General features: G+C 39.9%; 1 protein-coding gene across 1 annotated transcript; it reads left to right on the top strand.

Moving 5' to 3' along the window:
* The first annotated feature begins 572 nt into the window (after positions 1 to 572).
* Positions 573 to 20,572, top strand: LOC131219399 (fructokinase-like 2, chloroplastic). Its single transcript, XM_058214512.1, has 5 exons — positions 573 to 724; positions 7,064 to 7,395; positions 9,440 to 10,077; positions 11,002 to 11,473; positions 20,249 to 20,572. Exons 1-5 carry the CDS (start codon positions 684 to 686, stop codon positions 20,470 to 20,472), a joined length of 1,707 nt encoding a protein of 568 aa, XP_058070495.1. The 5' UTR covers positions 573 to 683; the 3' UTR covers positions 20,473 to 20,572.
* The last annotated feature ends 3,697 nt before the right edge of the window (positions 20,573 to 24,269 follow it).

Below are 24,269 nucleotides of genomic sequence, written 5' to 3'. Positions count from 1 at the left end.
TATAATGTCGTACATTTGCAAAAATGGGACCATAGCCTCTAAAACCCAAGAGCCATTGTGCAGTAACTTAACACTACATAGTAAACTGTGTGGGGCCCACCATGATATATGCGTTCTATCCATGCCGTCAATCTGTTTTTCCAGCTCATTTTAGACATTAGCCTACGCTTGAAGCATATCTTGAGGAGCTCAAGTGGACCACACCAAAGGAAACAGTGGGAATTGAATGCTCACCGTTGAAATTCTTATTGGGGCTACAGAAGTTTTGGATTAATCTGATATTTGTTTTTTCCCTTCATCTATGACCTTGTGACCTTATGAACAGCTTGGATGACAAATAACCATCACTGTGGGCCTTAGGAAGGTTTCAACGGTGGACGTCATTATCCACACTTTTTTTTCTGTGGTGTGGTCCACTTGAGATTTGGATATATTTCAATTTTTGGCTCACTCCTAAAATGAGGTGGAAAAACGGACGGACGGCGTGGATAATGACACATACATACGGTGGGTCCCACAGATTTACTCGGCGCGCTATAGCGGGGTGAGTCAGTACTCTATCCGCTGTCCTAAAACCCCTCCGTCTCATCTTTTCCTTTCTGCAACTCCTGCAAGGCTTTGAATGGAAGAGAGAAGAAATCTCAATCCGCGGAGCTGCAGAGAGCTCTATTGAAGCTCCTTCAATGGCATCCCTCTCTTTTATACACCCTCTTCAAATACCCAGGTCTTAATTCTCTCCTTCTCCCTCTCCCTCTCTGTCTCTCTCTTGCCTGTTCTAGCTCTGCTTTTCTTCTTCTGCTGCTGTTTTTTTACATCCTTTTTTAGAGAAAAATGCTATCTTTTTCATGTCTGAGAGACTTCTGGAAGAGATTGAAATCTTGGGTTTTATTCATTCGTCTCCCAAGTCGTAAATCCAAGAGTTTTTTCTTTTATTACATCTTTGTGAGAGAATATAATGGCATCTTTTTATGTTTAAGAGACAGTTTGAAGTTATTAAAATCATGGGTTTTTATGGTTCTACCTCTTCACGGCAAATATGCTATCTTTTCATGTTTACTGTTGGAAGTGACTGAAATCGCGGTTTTTGTTCATTTGTCTCAAAATTCGTAAAGCCGGAAGGTTTTTCAATCTGTTTGTGGAGCTTTTCATTTCAAAGCTCATAAATGCAAGAGATTTTATTTATTTATTATTATTATTATTTTATCTGTGTTGTGGAAAAATGCTGGCTTTTCATGTTTTTTTTTTTTTTTACACACGCACACACACCCCACACACTCACGCTGGTGGAATTTCACCACCTATAGGTACTCGAACGCTTTTCATGTTTAACGACTGTTGGAAGTGATTAAAATCATGGTTTTGTCCACTCATCTCCAAACTTGTAAATGCAAGAGGTTTTCATTCTTTTGATGGGAAAAGTGCAATCTTTTCATGTTTAAAAGACTGTTCGAAGCGATAATCAAATCAACTATAAATTTGTAATCCAATATATATATATATATATATATATATATATATATATACTCTTTATGGAAAAATACTCTCTTTTATGTTTAAGCGACTGTTGGAATTGATTAAAAATCATGGGTTATATATGTTTTACTATAATTTTGTTGTAAAAGAAATGCTTTCTTTTCATGTTTAGGAGACTGATGGAAGTAATCGAACTTGCTGGTTTTGTCCATTCATCTCCAAATTCATAAATCCAATAGATTTTTGGATCTCTTTGTGGAAAATACTATCTTTTCATGTTTAAGCAATTGTCCGGTTTTGTCCATTCATCTCCAAATTCATAAATCCAATAGATTGTTGGATCTCTTTGTGGAAAATGCTGTCTTTTCATGTTTAAGCAATTGTCCGAAGCGATTAAAATCATGGTTTTGCCAGTGCATCTCCAAATTCATGAGTGCAAGAGAATTTTTTTTCTGTCTTTGTGGGAAATGCCATCTTTTCATGTTTAAGAGACTGTTGGAATTCAAGAAAATCATGGGTTTATTGAATCATCTCCAATTTAAAAATCCAAGAGATGTTTCCTTCTTTATGGAAAAGATACTATCTTTTTCATGTTCCAGTGACTGTTGAGACTTGGGAGTGATTAGAATCATGGGCTTCATCTTTTCATCTACAAAGGCACTAATCCAATGGATGTTCAGACTAGGGAGTGATTAGAATCGGTGGTTTCATTCGTTCATCTCCAAAGTCATAAATCCAATGGATGATCCAATAAACCCATGATTGTCATCTGTTCATCTAAAAAGTCATAAACCCACGTCCTATAGGGTGAGATCGTTGATCATTGAATGGGCCTCTTTTGCTCCCTAGCTGAGGGATTGTAATTTTGATTTTCTTGGGTGGCTTTTGGGTCGGCCTCTTTGCATCCCTAGTTGCTTGTAGCTTGTTTTTTCTCAAAAAAGTTTTCATTATCCTTTAAAAAAAAAAGAATGTTAGGACATGGGAGTGATTAGAATCATGGGTTTCATCCATTCATTTCCAAAGTCCTAAATCCAAGAGATGTTTCCTTCTCCTCGTGGAGAAGCACACTAATCCGAGTCACTGTTGTGAGTCATTAGAATTATGGATTTTATCCATCCATCCCCAAGTCTAACATTCAAGAGTTTTTTCCCTCTTTATAGAAAAAATTATCCTTTTATGCTTTTAGTGTCTGTGGCAAGTGATTAGGATCAGTGCTTTGGTCAATTCATCTCCAGTGTCATAAATTGAAGAGACTTCTCTAGCTCTTTGTGGAATAAATGTTATATTTTCGTGTTATGTGAGTATTCTGACTTGTTAGTGATTAGAATCATGAGTTGTATTCATTCTCTTATATATTAAAAGACTTTCCATCTCTTTTTTTGAGTTTTTATGGAAAAAAGATCCTTTTTTTTTTTCCTTTTCTTTTCTAATTTGAGGGACTGCTGGATATGATCAGAATTGCTGTTTTCATCCATTCATTTCCAAAGACATAAGTGAAGGGATTTTTCCATCTAACTGTGAAGAGAAATCTTTTCACATTTATGCAATTGTGGAATGAGTTTTTTTTTTTTCTTTTCTTTTTCAAACATTCACTCCCATCTTAGTAAATTCTAGAGATTATTTCCATCTCATGGATGAAAGTACTCTCTTCACATTTTAGTGACTTTGGGGCATGTTTAGAATTGCAATTATGCATTTGTCCCAAATGCCATAAATTCAAGAGATGTTTCTATCACTCCTGGAAAAAAAAAAAGGCTAATTTTTTTTATTTTTTATTTTTATTTTTTTTAAAATTTTTAAGAGACTGCTGGAGGTTATTAGAATCATGGGTTTTATCCATTTATTTCCAAAGTCATAAATCCACAAGATGTTTTTCTTGTAGCTTTGGAGGAAAGCTTCTTCTTTTCTTTTTTTTTTTTCCCCCATTTTTAAGTGATTGTTTGAAGCAATTATAATCATGGGTTTTATGCATTCATCTCTAATTCACAGATTCAAAGAGGCCTTTCCATCTCTTTGCATTATTTCTTTTTACATGCGTGATTGTTCTTCTTACGAATACAATGTTTGTGATAGAATATTTTCAGCAAGTTCGATCTTAAATCAGGATTCTGACAAATCCAAATCCCACCAGAGGATCGATATAAGACTGCATTCATGGTTCCTTTCGGACATTATAAATGGAATATGATGCCCTTTGGTCTGAAAAATGCTCCTTCTGAATTCCAGCGAATCATGAATGACATTTGTTGAGCAGCAGCCTCCCCACATCAAATCAATTTTCACATCTTCTGAATCAAGCGCCAAATCAAGAAACAACCTCTCAATATGTCCCACGTGGAGAGCATTTGTTATTCAGCCTAGATTCAGAACTTTCAAAATTATCTCCTGAATCCTGATCAATTAATCCAGAAATTATTCCCACCAAAAATGCACTTTGCCCCAAAAGCCTCAAACCTATCTAAAAAATTCTATGAAGCTATCCTCCTTCAATATCAAAGTGTTTTCATTGACCATACCCATCAAGCAAATAATTCAGATGATTTAGCCTATTCAAAACTCAAAATTGCTAAGGTAATTCTCCCAACAGAATAGGGAATACCCCTCTTCCAACACAAATTTATCCTTCATCCATCAGGGAAAGAATTCTCCTATGAATATTATTATTATTATATGGACACCTGGGAAAACGTCCTCCTTCAAAACTCCAGTAAAACACATTTGTGGTTTCTGAGTTTTAATTCCCACGTTAATCAAGTTCTAAGTGGTGGACTCTCTTTAAAGCCCCATTTAAAATCATTCCGAAACCTATTCTTGACCAGCTTCAATTCCCCCCAATGCAGTCTCCAAATAGCCCTCACTCTAATCAGCTTATAATCAAGTTCTTTATTAAGCACCAAATTCCCTGGATTCTTCAATGGAAATACTAAATTAAGTCAAGTCCTACTATGCTTTCTCCCGCCTCATTCAGAATTACCTACACCAAATGGTGGTATAAATAAAAACTTTCAGCTTCAGCCAGCATAAAGCCTCCTCCACCAAAATCCTTTAAAGAAGCTGCCCTCACTGAACTTTCTACTCAAATCCCAGAATTAATCAAGCAAATTACTGAACTCAAAAAGGCAATCTCCCTCCTTGAAGAGCAAAGCCTTGCTGGATCCTTGAAGAGCGCCTCTCTTAGTGATCAAGAACTTGCCGACAAATGTGATGATATCCTCTCAGAACCTGAAATGTTCTGATAAGTTATCAAGTCAAAAAGCCACCATCAAGCACCCACAAGCCGTTAAGATGTTATCAGGCTCCAACAAGCCAACAAGCCACATCACATAAAGCAAAAGCATCACTGTAGTAATAAGTTCCACATTGCACTAAGGACAACTACAACAAATCAAGGTAAGCTTCTGAATTTCAACCTACTTCAAGTCCACAAATCAAGACAAGCTTCCGGATTTCAACTTGCTTCAAGTCCACAGAATGCACCAGAAATGAAGAAAAATTGTAATGGAATGTAAATGAAGTCTCGCATATAAATTAAAATTGAGTCCCAAATGTAAGGTTAAGTCTTGGATAGCAAGACCAGTTGTGTCCTAGAGAGTCTTTGCTTGTAGGATTTCTTCCTGAGCATGAGTGTTACTGGTGGTCGTGTTATCTTTTCTCTCATTTGTTGCTAATGTAACTAACATTAAGGCAGGCGAAGTACCAGCAATGAGAATTCACCCCAAATGCCTCACCATCATTGTCACCACCACCATCATCTATGCCTTATCCAACTAACTGGTGTCAGTTACATGAATCCTGTTCCACCATTCCACTCTATCACAGACCATATCCTCGGTTAAACCATGTTTCTCAAGTGTTTTCTTTCTGCCTCCACCCACATCCTTCTCGGCCTTCCCACTCCAACTTGAAGGATGCCTTCTTAAAATCCCAAGCCCGAATGATCAAAGAAAAGAAAAGAAACCTGCAAGTTCACAACGTCCCTAAACAGCTAATATCAAATTATGAGTACTCAGAAAGATCAAAAATCAATGACCTCAAAGCCCAATGTCTATTTGCTCGATTCTTTAGTTGTCTTCTACTCTCATGACAGTTTGACAGACGCAATGTTACATTTTTGCTCTGATTCCTCATGCCATGTCTTAAAATTGCACAAGACCATTTAAGAAGGTAACAGAGTAAAATTTATGTGATCCAACATGCTTCTGGTGGAGATTTGTGTGATTGGCCATAAGGAGATGGATTAAAAAAAAAATCATCTGGCCATGCATGTTCGACAAGGTCTACTCTCATAGAGCTGCTGACATAAACTATCTTACCAGCCCAACCGTTTTGGATGGGGGTTTACTAAACCTGCATGCCTGTATATCTACATCCCGCCACATGTATGGACTTGGCACAAATGTTTGGATCCAAGCTGTAGGAGATCCACTGTGTAGATGACTAGATGCTCTGGTCCAAAATCTGGCTGGGGGCACTCATTAGGTCAACCACACATGCATTGGATGGCTAAAATGATTTGGCCAAGTTCCTTTTGTCAGCCCATTTGTGTCGCATGCTGCGCTCCACCTGATGAGTGGGCTGGCCTGATTTTTGGGCCCATGCACCCATGTGACGGACAGCTCTACAAGCTAGCTTGGCATCTCTGACAGTGCTTAGAGGGGCTGGGATATACATGCGTATCTAACTAGCTAAAGAGAGCATGAGACAAAAGGAGATTACACATCTAATTTCTCTGTTTCCTATTACTGTTTAACTGAGTCTGTATTGGTATACTGCATTAGAAATGGAGCTTGTTATGCATCGAACACTTTCTTTTCCTTTTCGTTTTCCAACTAAAGTTTCTAAATACAGGTTTTCACCTTAGGAAGATTTCTGATTTTTCTGATTTGACCAGACAGTGCCTTGAGTTTTTCTTAAACTCCCATAATATGCTTTTCAGGGGATGAAATGACCAAATTGCCCTTGTCTTCTTCTTCTTCTTCTTCTTCTTCTTCTTCTTTTTCCATAAAAAAGTGACGGAATTGAGCATTATGGGCCTAAATGGTGTGTGTGTGACGTCCAAGCTGTCCCCAACAGGCATGCATGATCATGATGACCAGATGATAAAAAATCAAGCCGATCCAATGTCAGGTCAGTCAAATGTGAATTTGAAGGTTTTTGGGTGGTGAACTTTTGATTTTTTATGGTGTGGCCCACCTGATGATTGGATCAGCATGATTTTTTTTTGGAGGATTGGCCTGATTTGTTGTTCATCTGATCATCATGGTGCAGTGTGCTTGTTGGGAGTTTTGAACGCACACAAGCACCACTTGGGCCCCACAATCCTCAACTTGACCCCCTTTTGAAGAAAAAAAGTAGACTAGGGCAATTTGGTCATTGCACATCCTGAAAAAGCACATTTTGGTAGTTCAAAAAAAGTTGAAAGGCATTTTTTGGTAAAATCAGGATTCTAGAGGAACAGGTGGTAAAAGCCCTTCTAAATATAACTGTAAATTCCTGCTGCAACATAACATATTGGAACTCAAACCCATGAAAATTAGACTAGAAATACCTTGCGGCTTATTCTTTTGTAATGGTTACTTCTATGACCCAGGCGGCAGTCAAATTGCTCGATTTTTGTCTCATCAGACCTTATGCAATTTCGGGATTTAAGATTGCCAAAGAAGTGGGGTATAAGAGCAGTCTCCAAGAAAAGTGCTGCTCAATCCGGAGTGGAAGATTCATCAAATGACAACGGTGCTGCTGTGGAGAAAGCACCCAAGAGTGCAAAACGAGCTACTAAGCGTAGTAAGAAGGTGGTTTCAGGAACTCCGGTGGAGAATGATGTACCGGAGGTGGTTAATGGGGTCACACAAGAGGAAAGTGGAATAGTAGTGGCATCGGGTGAAGATTCTAAGAAGGTTCCAAGAAGAAGCCAAAAGAAAGGTACTACACATCTACACTGCCAATGTCTTTTTATTGGTAGCATCAGTATTTTGTATTCTTTCATCCATTAGTGGTTGGGTTGCAATTATTCAGTTCTCACAATGTTTAATCAAGCATTTCTTTTGGCCCAATAAACTATGTATGTGGGCCCACCTTTTGGTAATCCATGAGGTTGGACATACCCCACTCCCTTCTGATGATCTTTACAGTCAACGGGGCCCCTGTTAAATACGGTTCATCGTCTGATTGTCAATTTTTGGTGATGGTTAGGATCATCTGATGTAGGTGCCCAATCCCATGATGGGACTAACTAGATTGATATATCAGGTCAGGGAAAGGTGGATCCCACTAGTACCACTGCGAATTGAAGAAGAAAACTTTCTTTTCTTTTTCTTTTTTAATTAAGTCAAGAATCATATAATTTAATACCTGCTCAAAGGCCTCAAGTCCATGAACTTAACATTGGTTGGAAAATGGTTCTGGAGGTTTGGGGATGAAGAGTGGGCCCTTTGGAGAAGGGTAATCAAATGTAAATATGTTTCTTTGTATGGGGAGTGGTCGACTAGAGATTCATATATGTATAGGGCTTTGGCTCTTTGGAAAGGAGTTCACTATATGAAAGCAGCTTTCTTGGAAGGTGTGGGATTCTTGATAGGCAATGGTGAAAAAATAAGGTTTTGGGAAGATAGTTGGGTACAATCTTCCCCTCTTAAAAGATAATTTTCCTATCATCTTCTGGTTGGCACTCATCCCGATGACATGGTGGCGCATTGCTTTTCCTGTATTGGAGTGGCAATAGTTTGGGAGCCACCTTGCGGGCACTTCTTGCAAGATGAGGAAGTGATTAAATATGCCTCCCTTCTTGAGCGCATTCACCTCTTCGCTTTGATTTCCTCCGAGCTGGATAAAATGGTGGAAGATTGATAAATCAGGCTCCTTCGCAATGAAATCCTTTTACTCCCTTGTGAGGGGAGGTGAGCATCACAAGGAGTCAGAAAGCACAAGATGTGTTTGGCACCTCAACGTTCCCCCTAAGATTGTGGCTTTTGGTTGGTTGGTGGGAAGGAAGAAAGTTCTAACAATTGATTACCTTCGAAAGAGATCTATTGTGCTCCCAAACATATGCATTTTATGTATGCATGACGAGGAAATCGTGGACCATTTGTTTGTGCATTGCTCTTTCCTAACCCCAAATAGGGCTGATATGTTGGGTCACTTTCAATTGAGGTGGGTCGTCCCAAACTCAGTGGGCAGCCTCTTATCCTCTTGGAATAGGGTGGGCTTAGGAAAAGCTAGAATGGTGCTCTAGAGAATGGCACTCCTAGCTATTTGGTGGGCTGTTTGGGAAGAGAAAAATGATAGTAAACTGGTGCTTTAACAATGATGGTAAACTGGTGGATCACATATCCCAAAGGGCTAGATTGTTGGTTATTGAATGGGCTTCTTGTGTCTCCTCTTTAAAGGATTGTAAATTGAGTTTCCTTTAGTGTGCGGTCGCTTTCTTGGCACCCCCTTGTTGTTGCTGCTCTTCTTTCTTTTGCTTTTTAATAAAATTTGGAGCAATGCTCACACACAACTGGTTGTACATCCAACTAGTTGGTGTGTGGGGCCCACCATGATGTTTGTATGACATCTTGCCCGTCCATTAAGATTATCTCATCATGAAAATAAGATGCCCCAAAAATCAGGTCGATCCAACTATTAGGTGGGGTACACATTAGAAAACCATGAAACTACACCTAAGAACTCTTCATTCACATGGAGCATCACATTTTCATGGTTGGATTGTCCTGATTTTCGGCGCATCCTATTTTTGTGGTGGGGCAACCTTGCCGTATAGACGAGATGTCATACAAACACCATAGTGGCCCACGCATTTCAACTAGTTGGACGTACAACTAGTTGCATGTGAGCATTTCTCTCTCTCTCTCTCTCTCTCTCTCTCTCTCTCTCTCTCTCTCTCACACACACACACACACACACACACACACACAATTTGATACCTCTCTACCATATCATGTTATATTATTTTCCCGATTCACAGCTACTTCTTCGCTTGACGTGGATGGAGAGGGCACTCCCAAGAAGGTCACTCGGAGGAGGAGGACCAGAAAGATGGTCGACGGTTTTGGGGACCAAAGCGGTAGTGAGGAACTCAGTGGTCACGAAGAGCCAAATATCATTAAGAACATCGAAGATGAAAAGAAAGATCTACAATTCGAACAAGGTGGAGAGGATGATATTAGCTTCACCTATGGTTGGCCACCTCTAGTGTGCTGCTTTGGAGCAGCCCAACATTCTTTCATACCTTCCGGACGGCCTGCCAACAGGCTGATCAACCACGACATCCATGAAACAAAGAAAGATATGTTGTGGTCCCCGCCTAAGTTTGTGAGGGCACCTGGGGGGTCATCCTCAAGCGTTGCTCTCGCTCTTGCGAGTTTGGGTGGTCGGGTCACGTTGATGGGGAAACTAGGGGATGATGAGTACGGCCAAGCATTACTCTATCATTTGAATGTGAATAATGTCCAGACTCGATCAGTCAAAGTCGATGGCTCGAGATTTACAGCACTATCTTACATGAAAATTACGAGAAGGGGTGGCTTCAAATTAACTTGTGTCAAACCTAGTGCAGAGGATTGTTTGTTGAGTTCTGAGATCAACATCGATGTGTTGAAGGAGGTAATGATATTTCTGTGGAAATTTTCGGTTTCTGCACAATTGTTGGAAATAAAAGGATTCTGGACCCAAGGACATGAGTTGTATACTTTGGGTTTTCATTTTGTATTGGCTCCATGGTTCAGTGATCCAGACGATTGGTGTGGCAGGCCATACTGTGGATGAAGCATGGCATGAAAGTCTCTTCTACAGGACAACCATAACCATTTAATTTGTAGCCTGAAAATAGATGGTTAAGAAGAGAAATGCACAACGTCACACATTCCATTGAAGAGGCCTAGTATTAGTGGCTAGGTTCTCCACTCTGGCAGATTTTCAATGCATGGTCCATCGTTACAGTGGGGTCCAATGCACCAATGGTCCAGATTTTCAAACCACTATCTCCACTTGTACAAACTGAAACCGATTGAAATTTAAGCTTGACATTGTCAATTGAGGACGGCCCCTTGGTAGAACTTGTGTGAACCATCCGTCGTAATCGCATTTCTTCAAGTAATTAGTCATTGCTTTGTTAATTCCACATGCAGTGGTACATGCGGCACCCATGCCTGCCTGGCACCCATGAGGCGTTTGAGCTGTCCACATGATGGGAAGCTCCAAGCTGATGACATGACACAAAAAACTGGCCACCGATGAGGTGGGCACACATATATGATGAATGTGGACATTTAACAAATCCCTTTAAATTGTCCATTATTTTCATGTAGGCACGGCCCACCTGATCAGCAGTCTGGCCTGATGTTTGCACATAGTCATCTTCAGGACCCACCTTATACATGGCTAAGATGGCCACATGTCAGTTTGTCATGTGTGCGATGTATAAAGGTGCATGAGGGGTTGGCAAACCTCCTACTTTCAAAAGATTCCTGGCCGTGCCCCTAAAAGAAACCACTTGTGGTCCTAATCCACCTGCGATTCTACGTGCAGGCGAAGATGTTCTACTTCAATTCGTCATCGCTGCTCGATGAAAACATGAGATCCACGACGATGCAGGCCATCGAGATTTCCAAGAAATTTGGTGGGGTGATATTCTTCGACTTAAACCTTCCATTCCCGCTGTGGCATTCTAATGAAGAAACTAAGGCATTTATCGACCACGCATGGAATTCTGCCGATATTATTGAGGTTACAAAGCAAGAACTGGAGTTCCTATGTGGCATCAAACCCTCCGAAACGTTCGATACCAAAGACAACGACAGGTCAAAGTTCGTCCATTACAAACCGGATGTGATCAAACCGTTGTGGCATGAAAATCTCAAGGTCTTGTTTGTGACCAACGGGACTTCTAAACTACACTACTACACGGACAAGGTCAATGGCGCGGTACTTGGAATGGAGGATGCACCCATTACTCCTTTCACGTGTGACATGTCAGCATCAGGAGATGCTATTGTTGCAGGTAGATATTCTGGTACTTTGTCATTTTCTTATTCTTTTCCTTCTTCTTCTTCTTTTTTGATTGCCAACAAATGGGAATATTTATACTCATACAACGTGGCAGCTTTTGGACATTTTTGCCCCTGCAATTAGTTTTCCTAGGGTGAATAACTTTGAATAGTAAAGGATGTGGCAAGACATTCTAAATCAAGTCAGGGGTATTTTTTTGGAATTGAAAATTGTGGCTGATGTCTGATGTAAGGTTCAGATTTCACCCACAAAAAGCCTTCAAATAGTTTGGATTTTACTGAAAAAACCTTCCCGCCAACACTACATCTTCCCGGTAGCCTGCAAAAAGCCAACAACACCTCTCTTTGCAAGTGCTTCCTCCAAATCTACGCCCTCTTATTTCTCCCTTGCATGCGTTTCATGAAGTGTGTTACAAAACTTCACTTTTCTATAGGTGCTGCCTGTGTACAGTGATCAGGATGATTTGGTGGTTCACCACCACATTGATGGGATGCATGACATAAAGCAAGGCGATCTAATCCGGTTAGCGATCGGATAAGTGGCCTGAGAAGAGCTTGATTAGCTCAAAAAGGGCAATGGTTCATACTAAACTAGAAAAACATAACTCAAAGGAGTGGTCAGAGTTGTCTAATCACTATGATTTCTGGCATAGAGGCCATACAGTGGTGACCGACCAGATGAATGGTCGTGATCAACTATGTTACCACATGTATGGTGGGTAGGTACTTCATTTAAAAGAATATCCATTAACTATGCATTTATGATTAAGTGAGCAACTATTAACGAAGTTTTCGTAGCCACGGGCATCACAAAAGAAGATGGATTTATTTGTGGGCCATGGAATTTGATGGGTTTTATTTGTGGCCCCAGCCCACATTATTTTTAATGGGTTTTACTTATGGTTTCATAAAGACATTGTCCTGGCCTTTGTTATATTGCCCTTAATAGTGGTAATGGGCCCCAAGGATTACATCATGTAACACTATTACAAGGTTGATGTAGAGCGGGTCGTAGACACTTTCATGGCCAAGATGGTCCAGAGAAGGCCCGATCGAAGGCGGAAGTGATCAAGACCGTCAGAACCCTATAGTAGGCATATCACGCAAATCGAAATGAGTTATTCGACGTGCAATATATGATTTTGGGGTAGGAGAAGCTACTTTAGCCAACCAACCATGCTATGCCGGGTTACCCATGCCGAATTTGCAAGATTTCAACAGATCGACGGTCGAAAGTCCATTTTAATTTCATTTTTACTATTTATAATAAGCTTTAGTTCGATCATAACTCTTGATCCTTTGAGCTTTAGGAGTCGTGCCCAACATGAAAAGGGCTTAGAAAATTTAGGAGAATAACGTGGTTAGGCCAAATTGGACACTTACTATTTTTGGCCGAAAACCATGAAGTCTAGTAGAAATCATGACCGTCTATAAATAGTAAGTTTACTATTTAAAGTCACGTTTTCTAGGGAGTTTGAGTTGGAGTTTGATTCTGAAACTTCTTCCTAAGTTTGATATCACTATTTAAAGGATTGTAAATTCGTTTTTATCATCAATCAATTTATTTCCGAATTTATTAGAATTTATTTCTATTTTCTTTTTTTTCCTCGTGGATTCGAGGAATCTCTGTGAGGAGTCCAGAGAAGCTCCGTGGATTCAGAGTAGTTATCCCTGAGGAAGACGGTGTTAGAAAATAATCTGTTGGATACACCGAAAATAAAAAATAAAATAAAATATGAATTTCGTTTCACTAGGCTGAATCACATAAAACGATATGTTGTCCTTGAAGCGTGATTCGCCCCCTTATCAATTGCTGATGGGTTACAGGCGAATTGCTTCCAGGATAAGACAAGCCTGTCTGAAACCGGCGTGCAACAATCATGATGGGTCCACTTTGGAATAGTTTAACGCAATAGATCTGTTCTGGCAGAATCAGACAATGGAAATGTTCACGGTATTCTAAAAAGGAGATCTGGAGTATCTGATGGGAGAGATGGTGTTGAGATGATTGATTTTGGACCAGAATGGTCTAGTTTATATAGGCACCAGGTAGTGGACTGTTGCTAGGTGGCTATCAATGGTTCAGAACGTTTAAAAAACGTTTCTGACCGTTGACCATTAATTCCAGCCGTTTCTGGTCGTCGGATCACAAGATCTGACCGTTGGATCATCATGGCCTGTCCGTTTTTGGACCGTTGTGGCTTTTAAGGCAGCTAGCTGTTTTCAGAAACTGCTGAATGTTTCAGATTTATGATCCGACCGTTCTCAGTCGCCTATAAAGCCCTGGCTCATTTCAGACCTATCTCACCTACGCTCTTTACCAGACCCATCGCACCGAAGTGCAAAGTGCGCCAATTAGCGCCACTCAGCCACACTGCCCACGCCCGAGTGCACACGCGCGTGCGTGTGTTCTAATGCTACGCACTGGAACACGCAACCCGAGCATCTCCATCTCCAAAACATCCAAGTAAGAATACTACCCACACATCCACATATAAACCCCAAAAACTTTTCTACCATTTCCAATGTACGACTAAAAGCACACACCGCACTTTTTAATTTGAAATTCCCGAAAACCATTTTGGCGGCAAAATCCCGAAATTTTGAAATTTTGAATATTTTCAAAAAACCACAAATTCCAACAATTAACAATCTTAAAGTGTGATTATGGACACCGAAAGCGTTGCATCAGTCAAACTGATGAACCAGGATCTGATCCGATTGGACCGATTCGATGGTTCAAATTTCACTTGGTGGCAGGACAAGCTGAAATTCCTGTTAACTACTCTGAAGATCTTCTACATCCTGGACCCGACTCTCCAGCCTCTGCCTGAAGCGAAGGACACCGACACTCCAGAACAGGTCGCTACTAGGATCAAGCGACAAGAAGATGAACTGTTGTGTCGTGGCCATATTCTTAACGCTCTATCTAATCGGTTATACGATTTGTACACAGGGACCACATCAGCTAAAGAAATCTGAAGCGCGCTGGAATACAAATACAAGGCTAAAGAGGAAGGTACACAGAAATTCCTCATTGCCTGGTATTTTGACTTCACGATGATAGACAATATGCCGCTGCTGGGCCAAATCGATGAATTACAATTAATTGTAAACAAAATAAAGGCTTTAAAAATAGACTTACTTGAATCCTTTCAAGTCGGAGCTATTATCGCAAAATTGCCTCCGAGCTGGAAAGACTACAGGAAGAAGCTACTGCATAAATCTGAAGAATTCACCGTGGAACAAATATAAAAGCATCTTCGTATTGAAGAAGAATCCCGTAATCGATACAAGAAGGATGACGCTAATGGTGCATCCTCATTCAAGGTGAATGCAGTAGAAAGACCATCCCAAAATAATAACCATGAGAAATCTAATTCCCTTAAACTTAACAAAGATCAAGGGAAATTCAAGAAAACCCAAAAGAAGAAAAACGGCAAACCCAATGGATCTTGCTATGTCTGTAGCAAGACCGAACATTTTGCCCGAGTCTGTAGGGACCCCAAAAAGCCTAAAAAAGAGGCTAATGCTGTAGACGATGATATCATAGCAATGGTCATAGAAGTGAACTTAGTTCAAGAGAAAATTTAGTTGGTGGTATGATACAGGTGCCATAGTCCATATATGCAACGATCGATCTGCCTTCAAAACCCATAAAGACGTGACCAATGGTCAAGAGGTTCAAATGGGAAATGAAGGTCGATCGAAAGTTACAGGCAAAGGAATTGTGGAATTACTCTTTACCTATGGAAAGAATGTAATCCTGTCCAACGTATTGCATGTCCCAGACATAAGGAGGAATTTAGTCTCAGGGAATCTCTTAAGCAAACCTAGGATTAAGTTGTGTTTGAATCGGGCAAGCTGATCTTGTTTAAGAATGAGAACTTTGTGGGTAAAGGTTATGCTTGTAATGGGATGATTAAATTTTCTTTGAATGAGAAGAATTCTTCTGCTTACATGATTGAGTTTGTTATGCCATGGCATGGTAGACTAGCCCATATTGGCCACAATACTATAAAACTCATGGCTAAGAACGGCCTAATATCATACAATGATAGTGATAAAGATAATGTGAATCATGCATACGGTCTAAAATAACTAAGAAATCATTTCCTAGTGTTGAGAGATTATCTCAAATATTAGACCTAGTGCATACTGACATATGTGAACTAAATGGCGTTCTTACCCGTGGAGGGAAGAGATACTTCATAACATTTATAGATGATTGTTCAAGATATGTAGATGTATATCTGTTAAAATCAAAAGATGAAGCATTTAATGCATTCAAAATCTATAAATCCGAAATAGAAAATCAATTAGCTAAAAAGATTAAAATCCTTTGTAGTGACCGAGGAGGAGAATATTTCTCTAATGAATTTTCTACCTATTGTGAAGAACACGGCATAATACATCAGTGTACAACACCCTATACACCACAACAAAATGATGTAGCAGAGAAAAAATAGGACATTAGTTGAAATGGTCAACTCAATGCTAATACAAGCACAGTTGCCATTAAACCTATGGGGAGAAGCACTGTTAGCCGCATGTCATGTTTTAAATAGAATTTCATTTAAGAAAACCAAGACTTCTCCATACGAAATATGGAAAAGAAGAAAACCAAACATAGGTTATCTTAGAGTGTAGGGGTGTCTTGCATACTGCAGAACTCCAGAACCTAAAAGAACTAAGTTAGAACCAAGAGCTATCAGGTGCGTCCTTGTAGGATATGCACAACATAGTAAGGCCTATAGACTTCTAGACTTAAACTCTAATGTAATCATGGAGTCTAGAGATGTAGAGTGCTTTGAGAAGTCTGTATTCACGGAGAAAAAGAATACTGGGATTCAATCTCCTAATGAAACCATAAAAGAAACACAACTAGAAGTAGAAACACCAAGTGAACCTCGTAGGAGTCAAAGAGTAAGAGTAGAGAAGAGTTTTGATCCTGATCAAATAGACTCTCAGCGACTCTCTTTTCATCTAATTGAGGGTAATAGAGAGAAGGTCATTAAGAAAATACTTATGATTTTAACTATAGAAGATGAACCTAAAACCTTTAGTGAAGCTATGACTTCAAGAGACTCCGCTTTTTGGAAAGAGGCCATTAATGATGAAATGGATTCAATTATATCTAACCAAACATGGGAACTGGTAGATCTACCTGCAAGTTCTAAACCAATAGGTTATAAGTGGGTATTTAAGAAAAAATATCACACTGATGGTACAATTCAAACCTTTAAGGTAAGATTAGTTGTTAAGAGTTTCCGACAGAAAAAAGGAATCGATTATTTTGACACACATTCACCAGTGGCTAGAATAACATCGATTAGGATCTTATTCGCTCTAGCATCTATACATCATCTTCATATCCATCAAATGGACGTGAAGACAACATTCTTGAATGGTGACCTCGATGAGGAGGTATACATGGAGCAACTAGAAGGGTTTGTTCTACCTGGCAATATAAAAAAAGTGTGTAGACTTGTTAAGTCTTTGTATGGATTAAAGCAAGCACCAAAACATTGGCATGATAAATTTGATTCTAAAGCTCTGTCTTATGATTTTGCACATAATATTGTTGATAAATGCATATACTCAAAAGTGTGTAATGATTATATTGTAATCATATGCTTGTATGTAGATGATATGTTAATAATCAGTAACAAAATGGAAGATGTAACTGTAACAAAGAAGTTTCTCTCTTTAGTTTTTAAAATGAAGGATCTTGGATAAGTAGATACTATATTAGGTATCAAAGTTAAAAAAAAACATAGTGGGGGTTTTGCATTGTGTCAGTCTCATTATATTGAGAAAATACTAAATAAGTTAAATCACTTGAAAATCAAAGAGGCAAAAACCCCATTTGATCTAAGTATTAAGTTAAAAGAAAACAGTGGAAGAGCAAGTGCACAACTAGAGTATGCTAGTGTTATAGGCAGTCTTATGTATGCAATGCAATGCACAAGACTGGATATAGCATACGCTGTAAGTAAACTAAGCAGGTTTATGAGTAATTTAAGTGTTGAACACCGGAAAGCTATAAGTAGAGTTCTAGGTTATTTAAAAGAAATCAAAGAACTAGGGCTATTTTACTTAGAATTTCCAGCAGTGTTGGAAGGATATACCGATGCAAGTTGGATATCGAGTGCGGGGGACAACAAGTCCACTACAGGGTGAATATTCACCTTAGGAGGTGCAGCTGTATTTTCGAGATCCAAGAAACAAACTTGCACAACGCACTCAACAATGAAATCTGAGTTCATAGCTTTAGCTGCTACAGGCAAAGAGGCTGAGTGGTTAAGGTATCTTCTATTAGAAATCTCATTCTATGCGAAGCCTATATCGGATGTTTCACTTCATTGTGATAGTGAAGCCACTATAGCAAGAGCCTATAGCGGTACATATAATGGGAAGTCCAGACACATAAGTTTGAGACATGATTATATAAGGCAATTGATTTAAGATGGAATCATTGCGATCTCATTTGTGAAGTCAAGTAATAACTTAGCTGATCATTTTATTAAACCTCTGACGAGAGAGGTACTAAGGACAACATCTAGAGGGATGAGGTTGAAACTCTTTAATCAAAGTTCCACCAGTGAAAGAAATCCAACCCAAAATTAGAAAATCTCTAAAGATTGGGTTCAATGGGTAACAACAAATCACTGATAAGTGAAAAGTTTCAGCACTAAATCTAAATAGCCTCATCCAGGATGAAAGTGTTAGCCGTTATAAAAAGGGTTGAGTATTAAAACTCTTAATGAAATCTAGTCCAATAGGACAAGTGTTTTAAGTAATGGAAACACTGGAAGGATTTCACCTATGTGAGCGTAGAAGTGGTGCCGCTTCTCATGAGAGTTAGAGTTATCTCGGGATCGTTCATGAAACAGGATAAACACATGACCATTAAAATTGCTAAGCGAGTAATATGGAGGAACACATAACGCATAAGCTGTTATGTGTGTGGTATTTTCATTTATGTCATATAGGAATAACTGGTTCAATGCTGCGGCAACCAGAAATTTCGAAATAACTTTAAAATACTTAAACTAAGGAAAGATTCAAATCGCAAGATATCTTTCTTTATACATAATAACTATTATTCTATCTCTGACAGAGATTTTTCTATTTGTTTTTTTAAAAAAAAGTGGGGGATTGTTGAAATTTGTGGTTTTTTGAAAATATTCAAAATTTCAAAATTTCGGGATTTTACCGCCAAAACGGTTTTTGGGAATTTCAAATTAAAAAGTGCAGTGTGTGCTTTTAGTCCCACATCGGAAATGGTAGAAAAGTTTTTAAGGTTTATATGTGGATGTGTGAGTATTATTCTTACTTGGATGTTTTGGAGATGGAGATGCTCAGGTTGCATGTTCTAATGCGTACTGGAACACGTGCGTGCGCGCTCGGGCGTATGTGAGGGCGTGGGCAGTGTGGCTGTAGTGGTGCTAGTTGGCGCACTTTGCACTTCGGTGTGATCGCGGTGCGGTGGGTCTGGTAAAGAGCCTAGGTGCGATGGGTCTGAAATGAGTCAAGGCTTTATAGGCGACTGAGAACAGTCGGATCATAAATCCGAAACATTCAGCAGTTTCTGAAAACGGTTAGCTTCCTTGAAAGCCACAATGGTCCGAAAACAAACAGGGCCATGATGATCCAACGGTCAGATCTTGTGATTCGACGACTAGAAACGATTGGAATTAATGGTCAACAGTCAGAAACGTTTTTCAAACGTTTTAAACCATTGATAGCCACTAGCAACGGTCCACTACCCGGTGCCTATATAAACTGGACCATTCCGGTCCAAAATCAATCATCTCAACACCATCTCTCCCATCAGATACTCCAGATCTCCTTTTTAGAATACTGTGAACATTTCTACTGTCTGATTTTGCTAGAACAGATCTACTGCATTAAACTATTCCAAAGTAGACCCATCGTGATTGTTGCACGCCAGATCCAGACAGGCTTGTCTTATCCTGGAAGCAATTCGCTTGTAACCCATCAGCAATTGATAAGGGCGCGAATCACGCTTTAAGGACAGCTTATCGTTTTACGTGATTCAGCCTAGTGAAACGAAATTCATGTTTTATTTTATTTTTTAATTTTCGGTGTATCCAACAGATTATTTTCTAACAGACGGTGATCGACCTCATAATATCCATCCCTATGTCAAAGGTTTATATGGTGGTTGATTTCATTAAAAGAAAAGTTGTTACTCCACTATAAATAACAACCTGTCTAGAACAGAGAATGTTCTTAGCTGTCTGAATGTTTGTAATGGGCTGATGTATTGGCTTTTCCAGCTTTTTTCCATGTTTTTTAGGAGAACTAATCACATTTTATGTGCACTGTTTGTATAACATTTTATTTTAGCATCCAACATTTTCATTTCCACTGGCATGTCACTTGTGCATAGCATCCAAACCGTGCGTAAGGTGCGTCAAATCATAAAGATTACCTGGGACGAAGACCAGGATGGTCCATTCATCAGGTGGGCTAAACTGTTGAAAGCAATGTACTGCCGATGGTCTGGAAGAAGGTATGTCTGTGGCCCACATGATGAGTGGATTGTTCCAGTTCTCTCTATAGGTGATGGTACATGGAATCGTCCACCCTTTTAATGGCTCAGATGTTCCACCGAAGTGACACATACTACGTCGTATGTTATCAGTTCTCCTTTTGAGACAATCTTATGACAGCTGTGCATGCATACAAAATAAATAAATAAATTTTCTGATACTGACTTCTGCTTTGATCTGTTTCAGCTATCATGAGGATGTTAACAGTCCAGCCGCATCTGGCCACTGATGAAGGGTACCTAAAACACATGATCAAGTATGCCATCAGCTGCGGAGTTACAGACCAATGGCTAGTGGGCCGCACCCTTGGTTTTCCTCCCAAAGGAGAAACGGAAGGCATGGCTACAGAGGCAAATGGTGTAAGATCAATTACAGAGAAGGAATTTCGCACATTGTCAGCTGTAAGTTAATCTCGATGTTTTGCTCCATTCCTGTAGTTTACCGCTTTTTTGTATGCATTTCTCAGGCTAGAATTTCTCCCTCTTCAAGGAAAAGAAAATGAGCTTTTTTTTCTCAATCCTTTACAGAAATGTTTTGTGTTACATCGTTTTAGAATCCAAGACCGGACCAGAAGGTCTGACCAGTTTGGACCATGGTTCAGAAACCTGAAAACTCAACTCAACTCAATGTTCCGCAGGGTTGGATTGACTCAAAGACTCGACTTGATATTAAATTATTATAAATGGAAAATATTAGGGGTAGCGATAGATATTTAAATAGTGAGATCCCTTGTGATCATCATCATCTAAGATTTATCCCAATCAATTGGGGTTGGCTACACGAATCTTGTTCCACCATTCTACTCTAATACCACTTTGACACAAGACAGCTAACCATTCTTTCTAAAAGCTCGAACTGATAGTGTGTGGTGAATCAATCCCTTTATCTCATAGCCCACATCCCATGGGTTAGGTCATCAGCCGAACCCCCCTCATGGGCCCCACATCACATGGGTTCCGCTTCACACGGGTGGGACCTACCTCACAAGAGTCACTTGCCTCTTACGGGCCGCCTACCTTGAGTTAGCCCCTGCATCTCACAGGCCACCCCACTCGAGTCCGGTGTGAAAATGCTCCTACATAACTGGTCTTATAGCTATCCTATAAAATTTCCATTTTACTTTGAGTGGTAGACAATGATCACATAAAACTCGATACATCTCCATTTCTTCCACCCAGCCTGAATTCTATGGGCAACATCCTTCTCTAGCTCCCCACTCTCATGAATTACTGGCGCAACATATTGAAAGGGGTCATTTTGGGGAACTTGTCAGCAATCTTAAATAATTCTTTGTTTTCTCTCCTATCGTTTATAAAATTGCACTTCATATACTGTTTTAGTATGGCTAATTTTAAGTCCTTTAGATTCTAAAACATCCCTTAGTAAATCTAGCTTTCTGTTTACACCCTCCCTCGTCTTGTGAATCAAAACTATATCATTTGTAAACAACATATACAACGGGATCTCTTCCCGTAAATGCCCCGTTAACTCGTTCATAACCAATGAGAAAAGGTACGGGCTCCCTAGTGATCCTCACATCTGTTGTTGCTCCCTCATGCAAATCCTTAATTATGTCAATATATCCTCTTGAGATTCATTTTTTTCTCAACACCAACCAGATTAATTCTTTACGGATCCATCTTTCAAAAAAAAAATCTCTACAGATCCTATCGTATGCTTTCTTTAAATTGATGAAGACCAAACAGAGATCCTTCCTCTCCCAATATTTCTCCATCAATTGTCTAAGTAGGAAAATAACTTAAGTGATAGATCCCCTGGGCATGATACCAAATTGATTTTTGGATACAGTTAGATCTTGTATAAGTGAACATAAACCGTTCACTTGAAGCAACAACATTATTGGGGTTGCGGGAACAGAATCTCACTCCCATCATATTTTATTTTTACTAAAATCCCGCTGCTTAAACTTGAGGGACCCGATTCGAGTCATGCTGAGTTGAATCGAGTCACCGAGTTTTAGAACTATGGTTTGGACTGGAACAGGTCACCAAAATGGGCCAGGCTACCTTAAAACTGGTCGGTTAAGGGGTAAATGCGTCATCTATCAGTGCTTGAACTGATAGCTACTTGAAGACCAAGCATTCAAACCACTACACTAAAAGCAGATTAGCTGTTAATTCTCTATTTTTCTTTTTCTATTCTTTTTTTGGTTTTTTTAATTGAAGAAGATAACCAGGTAAAAATAGGCCAAGCAGGTCTGAATCTGACTGTCTAGACGGAACTGTAACAAGAACTAATCATGATGTGTGTTTTAAAACACCGCAACTCATGTGTCTCTTGTTATATGTTTCTCAGCCGTAAGGTAGGACAGTATCCTCCAATACTTAGTTTGTACAAGTGGGACCCACATTGGTGGTGCCCCAATGTAGATTGGACCATATCCGGAAAAACTCCACGGTAGGACAATGTTCCTCATTGGATCGGTGACCTGCGAGTAGTATGCTTTGTGTAATACTATTAGGGCCCATTTGGACACCTTCAAAACCTCTGTTTGTAGAGGAAGATTGAAACAAGGGTTTTGCAGTTGTTTGGAAACCTACTGGACAAAACGGGTGCTAAAAAACTGACTCAGAGAAAACCAATTGGATTAGTTTTCAGTGAGTCAACAAAAATGTCACTTTTGCAGGGAAAAAAGCCTTTTTGGTGGAAGTTGCGTCCAAACAGGCCCTCAAGCACATTTACTCAGAAGAAAGGCTGTGTGTTAAATCAGCCGTCATGTTTAGGGCCCATTTGGACACACTTCCTCAATATGGGATTTTCAAGAAAAAAGGGGTTTCAAGCTCTCTTTTTTCATTTGGCTTTGCTAAAACCAATCAGACTGAATCCATGTTTTAGTGCCTATTTTATTGAGCGGTAGAGGAGATGGGGTTTGCAAAGTGCATCCAAATGCATAACAGAATCAATCATGGTTGAATCAAAACGGCATTTCAGTGCCAAAAGCCCCTTCAGAGGGTGCGTCCAAACGGGCCCTTATGACATTCAATGGGGTTCATTTGTTTCCAGCAGGGTTGTCATTGTACTACCGTGGCCCTCATTTTTTACATATATCATGCGCGACAGGCATCTACCAAATAGGACCTTAGGTTCTCCAAGCCAATTCAAACATATACTTCCAAACATGATATAAAGTCTCTGATTTTACCTCCCCAAAAAAATGCATTGATTAATGTAAAATCCATGGGTTAGGACCTCGGCCGAACCCTCCTCGTGCCCCCCCCCCCCCCCTCTCCCAAAACCTGGTGTGAAAATGTTCCCGCATTAATCACCCCCGGTGAGGAGTCTCGAACACAAGACCTCCCGATTTGATACCAATTCTGCTTTGATATCAATTTGATGTAGGACAATTAACCACTTGCTCTAAAAGCTTGAACTAATATAGCATGGTGAATTAATCCATTTATCTCATAGCCCAGGTTACAAATCCATGGGTTAGGTCTTTGGCCGAATCCTCCTCATGGGCCTCAAATCCATGGGTTCCGCCCTACACGAGCCACCCATCTCACACGAGCCTCAAATCCATGGGTTATGCAAGCCATCCACCCCAAGTGTGCCCCTGCATCCCACGAGCCACCCCACTTGAACCCCAGCGTGAAAATGACCCCACATTAGTTGGATGCCATAATGAGGGCATGGGAAATGGGAAATGTTTGTGTTTGATTCAGTTTTGATAGTTGAAAAGACAAGAGAGAGAGAGAGAGAGAGAGAGAGAGAGAGAGGGAAATGCCAAATTTTGGATAATAGAAAGTTTAGGTCTAATATGGTTTGAAAAAATGGCCATATTTGTACATGTGTGCAGATATCATATATAATTAAGAGAGGAATGCTCAAATTTTAGCCCGACCCAAAACTCTAGTAGGCCATAGTAAAGGGAGGCAAATCAAGGGGGGAATCTGTTTCCCTTTGCTATTGCCCACCAGAGTTTTGGATTGGGCTAAAAGTTGGGCCTTGGGGGTTTCATTGGGTGCCGCCTCATACGTGACCATTCGGATTTTGTGCCCATGGCATGTGCCTGTTTCCCTTTGATAGGGCCCACCAAAGTTTTGGATCAGGCTAAAAGTTGGGCCCTGGGGTTTCATTGGTTGTTGCATCATGTGGACCGTTTGGATTTTGTGCCCATGACATGTGTGCAAAGTTATGCACAAGTTCTCACCTAAAAAGGTGGGTGAGCAATAACCAAATGGTGTTC

Source organism: Magnolia sinica, chromosome 11 (assembly GCF_029962835.1).
Source record: "Magnolia sinica isolate HGM2019 chromosome 11, MsV1, whole genome shotgun sequence".
Lineage (NCBI taxonomy): Eukaryota > Viridiplantae > Streptophyta > Magnoliopsida > Magnoliales > Magnoliaceae > Magnolia > Magnolia sinica.
The sequence above is the reverse complement of the archived record's forward strand: the minus strand, read 5'-3'. Positions and strand labels throughout refer to the sequence as shown.